This window comes from Perognathus longimembris, chromosome 21, assembly GCF_023159225.1.
Source record: "Perognathus longimembris pacificus isolate PPM17 chromosome 21, ASM2315922v1, whole genome shotgun sequence".
Lineage (NCBI taxonomy): Eukaryota > Metazoa > Chordata > Mammalia > Rodentia > Heteromyidae > Perognathus > Perognathus longimembris.
This window is the reverse complement of record NC_063181.1, coordinates 7,716,755-7,734,756: the sequence shown is the minus strand read 5'-3', so window position 1 is coordinate 7,734,756 and position 18,002 is coordinate 7,716,755. Positions and strand designations below refer to the sequence as shown.

The window sequence follows — 18,002 nt, the reverse complement described above, 5'->3', positions numbered from 1 at the left end:
CACACACACACACACACCCTAGCCTGGAAACTCCAGCTAGGACGCAGGGCATGGGCAGAGGCCTTTTCAGGCAGTGGGTCTGGCTTGGAGCACGGAGACCCTTCTGAGCCCATCTGGGGACAGGTGGAGCGGCTCTGGGCATAGCCCCACCCCCTTGCAGTCAGCTCTGTTTATACAGCTTGTCTGTAAAAATCACAGCGAGTGCATCTTGTTCTACTTAGGCCACCCTGTAAATCCTTCCATTGGCAGGCTATTGAAAGAGGAACACGAAGCTGATGCCCTCCCCCACCCCCGCCCCCGTCTCCCATGCCAACATGCCCAGAGCATGATGGGTTTTCTTTGAGACCCTCTATCCGCCCTCACTTTTATAAGGACAGAGAGAAACCCTGGCCACGTTCCAAGGCCAACAAGAAGCTTTTGAACTTGAGTTTAATTCGGTAGGTGACATCCATGTCTTGGCTGCCCTTTCTCCCTGTAGGCTGGCTTTTTCAGCGTAGAAAATCAATCACCCAAGAGACTGGAGCTGCGGCCAGCTCAGGAAAGGGTGCCCATGGCTGTTCACCCAAAGACCAGCAGCCTGGATTTCCCATCTCTCCCCTCCAAACAGGGAGGTCAGAGAGGTAACCTACAGTATAGTATGCACAGTGAGCTATGGAGAGACTCAGAGTCATTGGTCCACTAGTAAGGAACCACCAACAGGCTGGGTGTGCATAGCTCTTCCTCCCCAGGGCTCCCTGACCTCTGCCCTCTCACTTTCCTCAGGGGACAGGCAGTTTGGGACCATCCACGGTTGCTATCTCAGCTGGCATTACCAGAAAGCGGGGCTCCAGCTGCCCAGACAGTATAGGTAGGGGTAGTAGGGGTAACTGTTGTACACAGAGACCAGGGAGGCCCGAGAGAAGGCCTCTTCTTTGAGGGCTGGCATGGAGGAAGGCTTCTCCAGGTCTCCCAGATCAGCAGAGAGCTGCTTCCGCTTCGTCTTATAGCGTCTGTTCTGGAACCATATTTTCACTTGGGTCTCGGTGAGCTTGAGATTCTTGGCCAGGTGAGCCCGTTCAGGGGCCGATAGGTACTTCTGATGGCTGAACTTCCTCTCTAGCTCGATGACCTGAGTGTGGGAGAAGGCGGCTCGGGATCGCTTCGGCGGCTGCTTGGTGGGCTGGGGCAGGCTTGGTAAGGCGCCCGAAGTATGCTCACAGTCCAAAAGATAAGTCTCAAAAGGCCTATCTGGAAAAGCGAGAGGAGGAGGGCGGGAGGGGAAAACGTTACATGACAGCACGGAATTCAATCTGCTAGTATCTGTTCGGGGAGTGAACCAACTGCCCACTGTCATCTTGGATACATTTCACTATTTTCGCATGAGTCAGAAACTCTCGGGAGTGAGGGAGAAGTGCATTCGTATATTATGTCCTCATTTTCTAGTTATCAGCAAGAACCCGAAGGGTTTTTTTTTGGGGGGGGGGGGGAGGAAGGGAGGGATTTGTTTTGAAGATCTTTCATTATTTTCCAAGAGGCTGTGCAAAGGAGTTTCAATTCAACATGTCCGTTTGTAAAGCGCAATGAATCTCCTCAAGTTTTGGTTCAAGTATCCTTCGGTTGTACAAAGGGATTTCGACTCAACACACTAGTTTGTGAGTGCAAGGCACCTGGATCAGAGCTACCCCTTCCCAGCGCCGGGCCCTGTGTCTCCGTGCTCACACACGTACACTGAATACCAGGACTGCACCTGCCCGCCCCCTCCTTCCTCGTCTCACCCATCTGCCTCCCGCCCCTTAACCGGCTGGCAGTGGAGGGTGGAATGGGCACTCTAGCCTGGATGGTCTGGAGGGGAGGTGGGAGAGGGGACTGTCCAGGAGAGGCTGGCCAGTTCCTCCTCAAGCTTTTTAATCATCTGTCGTCCCCCCCCCCCCGCGCAACCTTTTTTTTTTTTTTTTTTTTTTTCCAAAAGAGCACTAAGGTAGGCGAAGGGAGTGAACTCCGAAAGTCCCAGTGGCCGTCTTTCTCCGGGAAGACTGGAAGGAACACCCAGGGTGGCTCCCAGGGCAGAGAGGCAAAGGAGATTCTCCGCCCTTTAAACCCCGATTGATGGCTATTGATGTGTGATCCTCAGCCCTCTCCGCGGCTGGGGGCCTGGGCTGGGGCCGCTCGCCGGCTTCCGAGCCCCGCCAAGCACCCAGCAGGGACCCGGCCCCCCCCCCGGGCGGCCAAGCCCGTGCCCAAACCATCGCGGGCCAGCCACCCCCGCCCGCTCTGGGCTCCCTGCTTTGGGGTTCGGGGTTGATCCCCGTGGCGCGCGCACCCGTCCACGGCTGGGCCCCGCGTCCGTGCACCCCGAGCTCTGGAGGGCGGGGGGTGTCCTTTGGGGGCCCGATCTCCGTCCCGTGCAACCCTCGGGCCCCCAGCCCGGCCTCCCCGGGCCTCGCGGGCTTACCGGGCTCCGTCCTCGCCTCCCCCGGTGCGGCGCGGAGTCCGGCGCGCAGCGGCTCCTCCAGCGCCTGGACGCGGCCTCTTCCAGCCTCGGGCCCCGCCGCACCGTCGGGCCCGGGATCGGACTGGCTCGGGGGCTGAGCGCTGCCCGGGCGGCCGCCGCCGCCGCCGCCGCGCCGCTCCGTGCGGTCCCGCAGGATGTCCTGGATGAGGAAGGAGGTGAGCGGCTTGGACTGGGTGGGCGGCGCGGGGCCGGGGCTGCGCTCGGCCGCCTCCGCCTGGGCCTCGGCGGGCCGCGTCTCCGCGGCGGCTCGGAGCATCCCGGCGGCCCGGCTCGCGCCCGCCCGCCCGCCCGCCTGCGGCGCCCGCCCGCACCACTCTCGCTGGCCGCCACCCCCGCGCACTTATAGCCCCGGAGCGCAGCGCGCCGCCTTCCCATTGGCTGCCGACAGCCGGCGGCGACGCTGATTGGCTGCTCCGCGCTCCAGGTGACCCCCGCGGAGAGGGCGAGCCCGGCGCCCCGGTCCAGCGCGGCTCTGGCCGGGACCCCTTCCCTCCGCGGAGGACGCGCCGCCCACGGACCCCCCCAGAAGGCCAGACGCCGTCCGGGAGCGGATAAAGACGCGGGGGAAAGCGCTGCGTTCGCGGGCACGGGCCGTCAGAGCCCCGGTGCCCGCCCAGGGAAGCGGGGCGGTCGCTGCCACCTGCCTGGCGATGAGAACCAACCGAGGGCCCGGCCCGATGTGTTCAGTGCCAGGCCCTCAGAGGCGAGCGAGTGGCCACTGAGTGGGGGCACCGGGGCCCGGGCCGGGGGTCCTCGGCTACTCAGTATTGGGGGGCCACCCAGCTAAGCGGCCAGGGGCCAGCGAGGGCTGGGAACAGGTTATTGAGGATACAGCAATGAGCCTTTCCACATAGCGGGCTCGCTTCTCCCATCTTCTCTAGGGATTCCCCCCGCCACCCCCCCCCCACCACTTTTCAAAGTTAAAGCCTTTTCTTTTGAACTCACTGTAGATTTGCAGGAAGTTGAAAAAGGGGATTCTTCCAGTGTCCCCTGTATAGCTGTAGGACAATATACAGTGCAGAAGATGGACATCGATGGCTGCATTGCTGTTAGCTACATCACACACCTCATTTTTATCATTCTAAGACCTGTGTTCCTTTGTGAGCGTGCACCTCGTCAGTCATGTGTGTCAATGTGTGTGTCACTATGCAGTGCAATCACAGGCATAGTCATGCAATGGTCACGATCAAGACAAGGCTTTCCACTTTGGGTCGGGATACCACTCTTTCCTGTGTGGGGCCTGGAAATTTCTCATGTGTGCTCCATGCAGAGAGGGTTATGCAAACAGAGTCAGATGTCACAAGGCATGTGACCGTGGGCACGGGCTTTTGTCACGGAATCCCAGGATTCCCCATGTCCACCCAGGTTAATTGCATAAATGAATAGTTTCCTGTTCTGTGTGGTTGGCTGTTTGAGATGGAGTCTTGATCTGTAGCCCAGGCTGACCTTGAATTCCCTCTCCTCCACGCCTCAGACTCCCGAGTGCTGGGATGACAGGTGTGCACCTCTGTGCTCCTTCAACACATTCTTTTTGATTGCTGAATATTATTCCATGGCGTGGATCCACCAGAGCGGGTTCAGCTCTGCCCTCACTGAAGGACTCTTGAATTGTTCGCACGCTGTTCTGCTCTGATGCGTGGAGAAGTGCTGAGCACGCTCATGCAAGGGCTGTGGTTTGGACAAGTGTCCCCTCCAAAGCTTCATTGGCCCCCCTCAGCAGAGTTATTGGGAGATGCCCTAGACCTTGAAGCTATGGGGCTTAGTGGGAGGTCCTTAGGCCATTGGAGATGTGCCCCCAAAGGGATTGTGGGACCCTGGGATCTCTCTCTCCCTCCCCAACCTCCCCTCTGTCCTTGTCTTTCTCCCTCTGGCTCAAGAAGCGAAACTCCTCCCCGAGGCGCGCTGCCCTTTCCTGCGGCCCACACCGATGATGAGGACGTCTGAACTTGGCCTGAGCCTCCAGACCCGTGCCGTTCAGCTCAACCTCTTTACGTCCTAAGTGGTTTAGGTCAGGTCTTTGGTCCCAGTGGCAGAGCAGGGACTGCTTCCACAGGCTGCGTGTCTCTGGGCCACATGCCCAGATGGCTGGCCGGATCGTGTGGTAGACACATGCGCAGTGGTGTGAGCAGCTGCCAGCTTCCCGTGCAGAGCAGCGGTGCCGTGTGACAGGTCCACGCAGCGTCGGCATCCCCGCCTCCCCCTCAGCATTCGCCGATGGCGCCGCTTTTAACAGGGAATGGTGCCATCTTACCGTGGTCTTCACTTCAGTTTGCAGTTGACCAGCGACTAACAGGGTTGGACGTTATTGAAGGTGCCTGTGTGCCCCCCATAGATCTTCTCTTGACGAAAGATCGGTGTGCCTTTTGCCTTGGTTTGAATTGGGTTTTCTGTCTTTTGGTTGCTGAATTTGGGTGGCCATTTGTTGTTTACTGAGGTTTGGCCTCAGGGACGACTTGCATCTGGGAGGTGGGTGTTCTGCCATTTAAGCCAAGCCTCCAGCCCTTTCTTGTCTTCGCTATTTTGCCAAATACGGTCTCACATTTCCAGGCTTGGTGGACTACGATCCCCCTATTTAAATTTTCTACGCAGCTGGGATGCCAAGAGTATGCAGCCTGACTGTTTTCTTAATTGAGATGGGTTTTGTGAGCTTTTTTGTCCAGATTGGCCTTCCTCAACTATCCTCTTGACCTTTGACTCATGAGTAGCCACATGTGACCCACTATGCCCGGGTTAGTAGTTATGCTTGCATTATAGATGTATAAACCTTTGTTGGATCTGTGGTTTGCAAATATTTGCTCCAATTTAGAGCTGTGCTCTCTTTCCTATAGCAGGATCTCCCAGAGAACACGGTTTTGATTAGGATAAGGTCCAGTTGGTTGAGTTTTTATTTTACAGAGTGTAATGTGGGCCTTGTGTTCAAGAACTCTTTTCCCGGCCCCAGAATGGAAGATGGTGCACCGTGCTACCTTCTCACCGCCCCACGCGTTACTCTCAAACCCTGTGGTCCCTTCAGAATTCACATGTGTGGTACAAGATTTCAGGGCAGGTGGCTTCTTTTCATTCTTAGCATTTAAAGCCAGGCAACATTTCAAACCGCGGAGGATATTGTGCGTGATTTAATAAGCAGCGCTGCCATTTGGAAAATATAAAGTTCTATTCTTACAGCAAAATAAGCCCCAGATGGCTCCGTGATGTAAAGTACAAACAGGCACATGGAGGGAAAAAAAAAAACCCAACACAGCCCATAACCACATTTGTCGTTAAAGAAATGCAAATCAATACCACATGGAGACATTGCTCTCTACCTGTTAGAGCGGCGCACTTGCAACACGAAGTGGGTGATGCCGTACCAAGGAGGGAATGAGGAGGAGAGGCTTCAAGTTGGGTGGAGAGGAAATCGGTTTTGAGTGTGTGGCTGGCAATGTGACAGCTCCTGTCAACCTGGGAAGTGGTCATGTCCGGTGACACAGCTATCCCGTGCTTACAAGATCTGCCCTGGAGGGCTGGGGATATGGCCTAGTGGCAAGAGTGCTTGCCTCGTATACATGAAGCCCTGGGTTCGATTCCTCAGTACCACATATACAGAAAACGGCCAGAAGGGGCACTGTGGCTCAAGTGGCAGAGTGCTAGCCTTGAGCAAAAAGAAGCCAGGGACAGTGCTCAGGCCCTGAGTTCAAGGCCCAGGACTGGCAAAAAAAAAAAAAAAGATCTTCCCTGGAGACTAACGTAGACATGATACACCCACTCCACTCAGGAACATGTCTTCAGCGGGCTCAGGCTGGCTCAAGTTACAAAATAGGCTAGGGGATGAACTGACAGTGTATAAAAGCAGCTACAAGTTACCTATATAACGTTTTATGCATAAGGAGGACAGCCAGCCAGCTAGCCAGACACACACACACACACACACACACACACACACACACACACACACTTCTTCAATAGAACAGTTTCTTCTGCTCTGTGAGATGGAAAAGGCTGAGAAGAAAAGGACTCGCATGCATTTCTTTTTTTTTTTTGGCCAGTCCTAGGCCGTGAACTCAGGGCCTGAGCACTGTCCCTGGCTTCCTTCTTGCTCAAGGCTAGCACTCTGCCACTTGAGCCACAGTGCCACTTCTGCCCATTTTCTGTATATGTGGTGCTGAGGAATCGAACCCAGAGCCTCATGTATACGAGGCAAGCACTCTTGCCACTAGGCCATATCCCCAGCCCTTGCATGCATTTCTTCATAGCCACTTACAGTTTTAAATTATGGCTGTGTACTGGTGACGCAGGCCTGTAATCCTAGCTACTCAGGGAGGCTGAGATGCAAGGATCACAGTTCAAAGCCAGCCCAGGCAAGACTTCCAGTTAATCCCCAGAAAACGGGAAGTGGAGTTGTGGCTCAAGTGGTGGAGTGCTAGCCTTGAGCAAAAAGGGCACAGAGACAGGGCCCAAGCCCATAGTTTTAGGCTTAGAACCAGCCAAAGAATTAAAAATAAAACTCAATGACAAAGTATGTGCCTTGATTGTGTTTTCGTGAAGAGGATGGACTGAGGCAGGATAGCTGCTGGGCAGACTGAGGCTTGAGTGGTTTTGGTCGCATTGGCAGCCCCAGGTTACAACCCTGGGCAGGTGAATGTTGGCGTGGGGCGTGGGATCATGAACTTGGGGTTGTTGGGGCTGCTGGTGCTGGGCATTGCCGAGCCCTGAGTGGAGATGTCCTGCCCAGCTCCGCCAGAATGCAAGATGTCAAATGACCCTGTGGAAGATCAAAAGCGCAGGAGGAGGGCAGAAGCCGCCCTGGCGTGGGGTGTAAGGGGGAGGGGCCAGAGGACCGCAGGTCGCAGGACACCAGCCCGCATCCTAGCCCCCTTTCTGCTGCTGGAACTCGAGTCCCGCGGGTTTGTTTGGGTCACAGTTCTAGAGGAGGGAAGTCCAAGATCCAGCACCCACATCTGCTATGGCCATCCTGCTGTGCGGGGGCGGGGGTGGGGGTGGAGGAGGAGAAAGGGAAGGAGAAGGAGCAGGCGGGGGGGAGGAGGAAGAAGGGAGGAGGAGGGCCACCTTGGTGGCCAGGCCCAACTCATCTTCCCGTCAGCAGCTCGCTCCTGTAGCTCCAGCACTCATCAAGACAGAGCCCTCTTTCCAGGCTCCCATCTGCTGGTACTGGCAGACTCAAGGATGCTTCCAACCCATCGCTGGGGGAACAGGGACGGAGCAGGGACAGGATCCTGCCCTCCTCCTGCCCCCCCTCCCCGGGTCTGTCAGCCCTGGGTGCTGTCTGGCAGTCAGCCTCATGGGTCCGGCTGGTCCCTGAGATTCTCCATCTCTAATAAGCTCCCAGGTGATGTCAGCACTGCCTGTTCAGGGGACCCCCCCCCCCACCGTTGAGTAGCGGGGAGCAGGCCCTGGAGGGAGAGAGGATGTGGAGGGGGCCTCTCTGCCGTGGTCCCGGGGACGGAAACTCCTGCAGGCAGATGGTAACTCAGCCCAGGGTGCTTCACGAGGGCCCGCTGCCCACCAGGGGCCAGCGGAGATTTATTGGCAATTGGAGCCCCAGAGTATTTTGCTAGCAGTGCCCTTGGCCACCTCGCTCCCCCCTCCCCCTCAGCTGCGGGGGGAGGGGGGCCCTGTCCTGTCCTCTAGCTGGGTGGCCGGGTCTGCTTAACCGCTCAGCAGAGGCCTGCTTCACCTGGGAGACACAGAGGGGCTGTTTGTTGAGGGAGAGGGGCTCGGAGGCTCTGACCTTCCCCCTCTGCTGGCTGACCTCCCTTCTGCCTGCTCTTCCCCACCCCCCGCCCCGGCCACCCCCCTAAAGCTGAGCCCTGTGGCACCTTGGTATCCAGGGCAGGTGGCCCTATGGGAGGGCAGAAGAAATTTCTAGACACGAGGCAGGCTCAGAGCCTAACAGGATGAAGGGTAAAGCGCTAGGACCGTGCTTGGCTCTCCTGAAGGTTCTACCCGCTTCCAGGCCGGGGTGGAAGTCGCCCTCCCTCTCTTCCAGGAGGGCTGGCCAGGGCTCTGCCACGGATGGATATTCATTCCCTAGAAAGTCATCTGGGCCGCCAGGCAGGGAGACCTGGCCCAGCCAGGAAGTCTTGTTTGGCTGGAGGCAAGGCCCGCAGGCAGCTTTTGGCGATTTGTGAGGCTGCCCAGGTCCTGCCGGTGTTTACACAGCTCGGCAGGGAAAGGCCCACCCAGGCATGCGGAGAGGGGGAGCAGAGACACTGGAGACCACCCACGCGGCAGCCCCACCCCCCTCAGATGCTCTGGGCTTCCTGTCACATCTGTCCAGTGTCCCCCTCTCCCAGGGGACACGGGCGGAGGGCGGAGGGGAGACGGAAGGCCAGGCATGGAGAGGGGGCTGTGTCTGGAAGCAGAAAGTGGGGTGAAACTCCTGTGTTAAAATCCGCAGAGCTGGGTGCCGGTGGCTCGCACCTGTCATCCTAGCCGCTCAGGAGGCCGAGACCTGAGGATCCCAGTTCAAAGCCAGCCCTGGCAGACGCCTATCTCCAATTAGTCACCAGAAAACCAGAAGAGGAGCTGCGGCTCAAAGTGGTGGAGCTCTACCCTTGAGCCAAAGAGCCCAGGGACAGCTCCTAGGCCCTCAGTTCAAGCCCCACGGCAACAATAAACAAACAAATAAATAAAAGTACTCAGACTTGGGGGTGGGGATTTAGCTCAGTGGAGGAGCAAGTGCAAGGCTCTGGGTTCCGTCCTCCGTTCTGAAAATAAAATGCAGACTTGTGTAGGAAGAGCTCTTAGACGATCCTTCAGAAGTGGGCAAGCTGAGGTCAGTGACTGGAAATGAAACATCCATGCTTCTGTCAGCACACACATCCATGTCTGTTCATGTGAGTGCAGAGGCTACTTTCAATTAAATTTTTTTTTAGAACATGGTATTTTTAAACTGTCAAAAAAGTGTTTTGTTTTTTTTAATGTATGCCAGTCCTGGGACTTGAACTCAGCACCTGGACACTGACGCTGAGCCTTTTTGCTCTAAGTTAGTGCTCTCCCACTTGAGCCACAGCTCCATGTCTGTCTTTTGGGTCGTTTATTGGTGATGAGAGTCTCTTTGTCCAGGCTGGACTTTCCTGTCTAGGCTAGCTTCAAGCCATGCCCCTCAGATCTCAGCGTGCTGAGTAGCTGGTAAGATGGGGTGTGAGCCACTGGTACCCAGCGCATCACGGTTGTTAAACTGTTAGAGAGCTCGGGATCATTTGCATCATTTGGTTCGTCTCGTGTGCATTTTACACACGATGTAAAATGTCACAGTCACAGCCCAAACCCCCGTTGCCAGCGTTGGATTTTTGTGACACGAGGTTGTGGTTTGGGGATGGTTGAAGGGCCTTCCACTGAGGGCTGGGTGCTGGGAGCCTGGTCTCCAGGGAGGTGCTATTTAGCTGGAGGGGTGGGGGTGGAGGTGGGGGGGGGGAGAAGGCCTTGAGTAGTGGCGTCTGTCTTTACTTCCTGCCCCCCCCATGGCCCCATGAGGGCGCCAAGGGTCCTCACCAGAGTTGGGGAACAGTCGGAGCCCCCTGATCTTGGGTTTGCCTCCATCATCACTGCGAGCTAAATAAACCCCTGTGTCTATATAGTAAGCTGCCTCGGACGTGTTGTTATAGCAGTGGAAAATGGATGACGAATGACGTCCGTGGACGTGTAAAAGCCTTTCAAAACCACTCACCAATTCTCCGGTCACATCCACTGGTTGGCTGAATGGGAAACAGAGGAAGCAGATTCGGGTTCTCCTTTGGAGGGCTGGGAGCCCACCTCACCGCCACGCCCGCCCGGAACTTGAACTTCAGCCACATGGATGGTCGTGACGGGGCGAGCCCGAGAGAGGCTAGATCACACCCCCACTCTACAGGGAAAGACACGAGGCGGGGGGGGGGGGGCTCGAAAACTTCACTTCCTCCAGGGCTCTCGCCCGGGGTCCACCGAGCAATGCCGCTTTCGCGGGCATCACTGTTGCTCATAGACCCCGGAGGGGGTGGACCGGAGGGGGCGGACCCGAGGGGAAGGGCACGAATTGTCCCTGGATCAGGCTTGAGGCTGAGCTGCACAGGGCCAAGTTTTCAGCCACTGACAGGAAACAGTCACGCAGCCTCGGCTGCCCACTGCACACCCCACGCTCGCATGGGTCCCATGAAATGGAGGACGCCAAGCCAGCCAAACGACCCTGGCTCGGCAGTGCCCTGGGATGGAGGAACGGTGGCCTGGCCGAGGCTGACTTCCCAAAGCGGCTGTGTCTGTCCTCTTGCTTGGCCAGGCTTGTGGTGCCGTTTTCTTCCAGTAGGTGGCGGTGCAGGGGCGTGGGCCCCGAGCTGTCAGGAGCCCGGTGTGTATTTGGCCATCATTTCAGCCAGCCCTCAGGCTGACCATGCTGACAGAGGCAGAGGCGACAAGTAGGGAGAGGCACCCAAGAGCTTCCCATCTTGTTTCAGTCAACCTTAAGTCCACTTCCCCTTTAATCATCCTGTCATTTAGCTATTGGGGGGCCAAGGTGTAACCCTGATTTTTTTTTTCTCTCTCACGCTGATGTGAGTTGGGTCTTTGTTACACCTCACAAAGTCTGATTGATCACAAGCTGGCTTAACCAACTCGATTTCACCCAAGATAAGACTGGAGAGGTTGAAGTAACTCACTCAGCACCATGAGCTGGTCAGTGGTGAAGTTCAACCAAGATCGCAATGGATTTGGTGGCATTGCTTTTCTAAGCCGTCCTCCACTCAGAACAGTATGTAGCGTTGCTCTGAATCAAGAACATTCTATGGAGTTGGTTGGACCAATGGTTTGCCCTATGGAGCATTGAGTCTGGGGTGGGGGGGAGGTGGAAAACAGGGTCCAATCACAGGCAAACCTCCTAGCAGGTATGCTGTGGGGATTCTTCCTTGTGTGTTTTTTGTTTTCTTGGTTTTTATTTTTTGTTGTTGTTGTTGTTTTAGTCTATCATGGGGCTTGAACTCTGGGCCTGGGTGCTGTCCCTGAGCTCTTCAGCTCAGGGCTAGCACTCTACTACTTTGAGCCACAGCACCACTTCCAGTTTTCTGGTGGTTCATTGTAGATAAGAGTCTCATGGACTTTCCTACCCGGGCTGGCTTTGAACCTCAATCCTCAGATCCCAGCCTCCTGAGTAGCTAGGATTACAGGTGTGAGCTACCGGTGAGTGGCTCCACCTTGTTGTTAAACATAGTTATTCCTTAGATCTACAAGGTCAACTCTGGATAGAGGACCAGCAAACAGAATTAGCAGGTTTAAACCTGGGCAGATTGACAAGCTGGGTGACCTTAGGCCACGTCCCTCAGTTTCCCTAATTTCATCATTGGAACAGTACGTTTTCTTGAGGGAATGAAATGAGAGGCGTGGATGGAGGAAGTTGGGGTGCTGTGAGCATCTGTTGTTCTTGTGGCCACTGGCATCACCACCCTGAAAACGGTGCCATCAACAGCTGTGTCTGTGAAGCCCTGTTTATGCCCAACTCTCACTGTCCAGATAGGAAGGCAAGGGGTTTGACCTGGAAAAACAACAACAACCCCCCCCCGCCCCCAAAAAAATCCTGGGACATTACAGCCAAACCAGCAGGGTACCCCAGAGGAGAGAGTTCCTTTCTCTCTGCTGGGCACACTGGAGGCAATGGTGCCCCCTGCTGGTGGGTTGCAGTTCTGCAAACAATGCCTGTCCGAAGCAGTTTTTAAGATTTGAACGCTGCGGGTGCTTCTGGGGAGAGATCAGAGCTTCCTTCTGCACCTTGGAGACCCTATACATCTCAAACGTCTGAAAGTATTCTTTGGGCCAGACTCTTTCCATCTGGCTTCGGCTGCTCCCTGCAGTTAGCACTTAAGGACTTGGCCACTTCCAGCTGCAAAGGAGTCTGGGACACATAAACTTCAGCAGCAAGCCCACGTGAGTAATGGAACTCCAGAATTTGGTTAGTAAAGAAAGAAGGGGAGAGATATTGGATGATTGGTAGAGGGTGCCTAGTGGCTACGCTTTAGTGGGGCTGGATTTCTTCCCACCTCTACCTCTCAGTACTTGACGGGACGTTCCTTGGATCTTGCCAATTAAGGTTAACTTGGCCTCCTGGGAAAGGACTCGGAGGATAACAACAAAGGGTTCCCTTCCTTTCCTGGCAGTGACCTCTGGCTGACATTTTTAGGGTCTCCGCGGCTGGGGCTCAGACCATTCCTGCCTTCCAGGAGCCATGCAGCAGATTGGAAATAATGCTCTTCATGAGGCTCTTCATTCAGAAAGGACAACGCCCAGGAAGAGGCAGGGAGTGGGCATTGTGATGGAGGCGGGTGACTGGAGGAAGCGGAAGGCACCAGGGCCTGGGTGGAGCAGAGGCCAGTTTGACTATAGCCAGCCCGGGAAGGCTTGGGGACTGAGAGCACTGTGAAACTCCGGAGTGTGTCTGTCTCTCCGGTGGGGAGGGGGAGCTGTCGCTGGGCAAGTGTCAACAGAGTCAGCGAGGTTGGTGAGGAACTGCCGACAGCACTCTCTCCTGGTTGTTGGAGGAAGGAGGAGCAAGAGTCCTGGGGCCAGATGCCCCCCTCAAGAGCTGGCCAGGCATCTTACTTTGCATTTGTCCCCTTATGAAATCTGATCATGTTTTGCTTTTGGTTGGTGCTGGCAATGGGAAACCCAAGTCCTCCTCATGGGTGCTAATCATGTGTTCTACCACAGAGTTCTAACCCCAGCCCCATTTACCAAGGTGCACAATGCTTTCCAAAAAGTCATCCTGTAAATTGTTTATTCTGGGGTATGTGTGTGGGGGGCAGGGGGAGCCATGTAGTTGTTTCCTGATTTGTGTAACTTGAACTCCCTGCTAAGTATTTAGGGTGTGTGTGTGTGTGTGTGTGTGTGTGTGTGTGTGTGTGTGTGTAATCAGGGGTGAAGTTCTACTTCTGTCATTTAGGCCTCCCAGTTCTTCTTTCTTTTCCCCAGCTATCCCTGGGGCTTGGTTCTAGGCAACCCCCCTAGACTCCACCGCCTTCCAGGCCCCTCTAGCACATGGTGAGTGTCTGCAGAGAGCCCACGCACCGCCCCATATATGTAAGTCATCTCTGGCTTGAACGTTAGTTCACCCATGTGGACTCAGCACAGCCCTTCAGATGAGACCCATTCAGATTTGCTTTTTGGAAGTTTTTTTTTCTTGCCCAAAGTTGGTTGAATGGAGAGGACACAGATGGAGGTGGCAGGTCCAAAAGGGAATGGGACAATAGTTCCAAGTGCAAATCCGTGCAAGGTTGGTGGTGCAAACAGAAGTCTATCAGAGACTGCGACCTTGCTCAGCAGGTCGCCCGGCGAGAGTGCCCAGAAGCCACCTCATGCTCAGTGAATACACACATCTGAAGCGCACGCCTGTAATAGCAGCAGTAATAAGCCCCATCAAGCCTGAATAACCCCCCCCCAACCTCAAGTTGAATAACAGAAGCCACGTCATAAAAGCAAGCATGCAAGATGACTGTACTTGTGCAACATTCAAAAAGAAGACGAAACTAGATCACATTGTGAAGGAATGGGTCCATAGGACTAAGTCCATAATGACAGTCCTGGGGTGGGGGAGGGGCTACCCCCTGGGACCCGCAGCGTGGGCGCCATGTCCTGCTTTGAATAGATCTCCACTGGGCCCATGTTATAGGTATTCTTTGAACTGTATATATACATGATCCAGCTCTCGATTTTAAAAATAAAAGCTATGTGAAATCGTACCCAAGGCGAGTCCCAGTGATCCAGCCCTTTAATCCTAGAGTGTAGGAGACAAGCCCAGGGAAGAGAGGAGGCTGATGCAAAGCCAATCAAGCCTGTCTCCCTCACTCAACATTACCTTCTGCCCAGTGAGGCGTCTTCAGTGCAGCAGGAGGAACACTGGCTTTAAAGTCTGAGAGCTACCTTGTTTTGTAACAAAGTTGATACGATTCTATCAGTTGGCCAGCTGCTAGATAACACAGAGCTGACACAAATCATGTCAATCCTTTCCAAATCTCTCCCTGGCCAGGCTGGGCACAGGTGCTTCGTGTGTATAATCAATCTCAAGCTACTCAGGAAACTGAGATCTGAGGGTCAACAAGTCAAGGCCAACCCAGAAAGGAACATTTGTTATATTTTTTAATGTCCAAGTAACTGTAAGTGGAGCTATGGCTCAAGTGGTAGAGCACCAGCCTTGCATGAAAAAGGGATAGTGCCTAGGCCCTGAGTTCAAGTCCTGTGTGTCTATACATACATACATACATATATATATATAGTCTCCAAATAATAATGATAACAATGACGTTAATGGTAACATTGCAAAGCATAGTTACCAGAACTCTGCTCCATCTGACTAGCAGATAGCATGGAAGGAGCGGGCTGGGGGGGGGGGGGGGCTGGGGCAGGAGTGGAAAGACAGGGAGCCAGGAAGTCTGCGAATGTATTGACTTATCCACCTGGCCTAGGTGAGACCCCTGGCCGGGGACTGGGAGGCCCAGAACCTCTGCTATCTCCCTGAGAGCTTTTTTGTTTTGTTTAGAGGTCAATTACTTCCCATTTGGGGAACTTGTGAACCCTAAGAGGTGACCAGAGTGACAGGACTGAAGGATGCAGATAAGAGGCGACAGCTTACAGCGCGGCTGGCTGGGAAAAGCCCTGCCCGGGATAAGTGGCAGTCTGGAAGACACACACAAAAGGAGCAGCTTTCAGTGTGAGAGAGATTACAGAGATGGAAGGCTGGCAGCTGGGGGGGGGGGGTGCGATGGGCTGGGGGAGGGAGGGCTTTTAAAGTGATCCTGCCAGGCCGAGGGGGGAAGACTGGAGACAAGGACTTTTTTTTTTTTGCCTTTGCTCTCTTTTCCTTAGGGAAGGAAATCTTTGGTGTCATGGGGAGCCGGGACTTCCTTGTGGTCTGGAAAAATAAACAAACCCAAAACCAAGTGGGTTGCACAGGGATCAGCTTATAAAGATTCTACCCCCCACCCCCCCCACACCATCTAGAATTCAACACTGTATGAGCCGCTCCATTGTCCACATGCTGTGCGAGCCAAGCAAGCATCTCAAGGATGGGGGTGGGCAGGGCTAAGCAGCCCCGCTTCCGTCATCTGAGCTCACAAGGACCAGGCAAGATGTCAGCCTCCATGAGTGTGGAAAGCAGGAGTCTGGCTTGGATGGGTGATCTACTTGTCACCATTGTAGTCGGGGCGTCTCTCCCGTGGAGCCTCTCCCAAGTAAACAGTGTCCCTCAGGCACCAATCCTAGACACGCCAGCTCCCCCTGGATCTTCCCCCCTGCCAGGAGCCCGCGGTCAGCTCCATTTGACACGTGGCCTGCACTACCTAGTATTTTTAGATGCCCTTCTTGCCTTGGTCTTTGCTAATCCCAGTGAGATAGTAAGTCCCCCAAGAGCAGCTTGCTAGGAAAGCACTCCATAGACGAGCTACATCCATAACCCTCGAATTTTTTTTTAAGAGTTAACGTACACGTTTACTATTTATCCTAATAAACCCCAAGAAATGGACACGAGGATTTTTTTTTCTTGGCTGCTGTTTTGTTTTCTTTTCCCTTTGTCTTGTTTGTTAATTTATCTGTCTTTGGGGCAAATGAGCACAGAAATGGAGGGACAAAAGGGGGACACTGGGAGTCACCAGACGCTGCTGAAAATGAACTATACAACTTGTGAGTGGGGATTGGGGGAAAGACTGGGAGAGAGTGAGGGAAGGAATGACATTATCCAGGAAGAAATGTATTACCTGACTTATGTAACCGTAACGCCTCTGTGCATCACCTTTACAATAACAATTAAAAACTGAAAAAAATATAGCACCTTGCGCTCTGATCATTCATTGTGAAGAATCATCTCAAGTGAAAGAGAGAGGGAACCTTGCCTGGCGATTCTCACAAAATGAAGATTTTCCTGGTGATGGCTCTTCTTTTTTTCTCTCTCCCCTTAATTAGTGGAGGAGATGTCATGTTGAGCTCTCCAAACCTGAAGAAGACACACTGTAGTTTTGAATCCCAAGGACACAGTGCTAATGAAAAGACACTGGGATGTGTTTCCAAAATGCACTTTTATTACCGACAGAGGTGGAGAAGTCGAAAGAGGCGAGGAGAGCAGACAGGAAGAAATCTGCAGGGAAGCTGGCATCGGAAAAGGCAGGAACAATTCACCCTCCAGCTTGTGCAGGCGAAGCGCAGGGGCTGGAAGCTATCCAGCGGTAGTTGGGTCCTTGATTCTAGTTGTAGCAGTCTCTATTATCACCCACACACCCCCAGAGCGAATAACCAGCATACAGTGAGTCGGAGAGACCAAGGGCAGAGGTAGTATGTTTTAATTAATGGTGAGAATTTGTTAAATAGTAGAATTGAACCTCGGATGAGTCGGTGGTCCAGGGGGATAAAGTACCAGAGTTTTCATGGTCTACAGGTGTCATCCATGGAGACGGTAAGCTGACGATTTTAGGCATCCTGTCTCTAGGGCTTGCCACACGGAGGGGAGCTCCTTTCCCGGTGGGAATTTAGACATTGTCATTCAAAAGAACCCATACAAAGAGGGAGAAAGAGATCAAATCCGGCTAGGTGCTTGCTGGTGGCTCTCACGCTAGCGATCCTAGCTATTCGGGAGGCTGAGATGCGAGGATCGCGGTGCGAAGCCAGTCCCAACAGTAAAGGCTGTGAGACTCCGGACTCCAATGAATTACCAGAAAATCGGAAGTGGCGCTATGGTGTTCAAAATGGTGGAGTGCTAGCCTTGAGCAAAAGAGCTCGGGGACAGTGTCTGGGAACCAAGTTCAAGCCCCAGGAAGAAAAAACCAAAATAGAACAGATCAAATCACGTGTCTCCAGCCGAAGGGGTCTCGTCTGTCTTAGATCTGGCTTTAATTCGGAAGGGTCGAGGTGGCCTTGGTCCTTCCAGTCATTTCACGAACACCAGTACTGGGCCAGGGTCCTCAGAGACGCCCTTGGTTGCTCTGCACTCCCTCAGTGCCCCCCTCTCCTTCCTGTCCCCCCTCCCTCCTCTCCGTTCTTTTCACTGGAGGAGGGGGGCGGCGCTCTCGGTCACACCCCCCTCTTCCGGATTGGGGTGCACGCGTGGAAGAGCCACTCAGGCCCCCCAGGCTGAAAAGCCACCGGCCTCCCCACCATCCCGCACCGAGTCTGCCCGCGCGCGCGCGCCAGGCCTGGGTTTCCGGGGGCAAAGCCTCAAATCGCATCCCCTGGGGTAACACATACTTGGGGCGCGCAGCGGGGCGGCTCTGGGGGGCCGGATCAGAGTTCCAGAGACCCGTCCAGGGAGCAGCGCCGAGGGCTCACAGCGCCCCTCCACTGTGGAGGCCGGGCGCCGCCGGGCGTCGGGAGGTCTCACCAGGCCCTGGCGCCCTGCGGGGTGGCGCTGGGGTCCCCGGGGCCGAAGCTGGTGGCGAGGGGCAGGGCGGGGGCGGGGAACCCCGCCGCGTAGCCGACTCCGCCGCCGCCGTAGCGGGAGTAGGGCGCCGCGGCCGGGGCGTAGGGGCCGGGGAAGGCGGGCGCGCCGGGGCCCAGGCAGGGCTGGCCGTCG

The 18,002-nt window shown here is 55.0% G+C and overlaps 1 protein-coding gene across 1 annotated transcript; it reads right to left on the bottom strand.

Annotated features, from left to right (window-relative positions):
* Nucleotides 1-363: 363 nt before the first annotated feature.
* On the bottom strand, nt 364-2,747 carry Nkx3-1 (NK3 homeobox 1). Its single transcript, XM_048330796.1, has 2 exons — nt 2,432-2,747; nt 364-1,227 (listed from the first exon to the last, which is right to left on the bottom strand). Exons 1-2 carry the CDS (start codon nt 2,745-2,747, stop codon nt 809-811), a joined length of 735 nt encoding a protein of 244 aa, XP_048186753.1. The 3' UTR covers nt 364-808.
* Nucleotides 2,748-18,002: the final 15,255 nt, after the last annotated feature.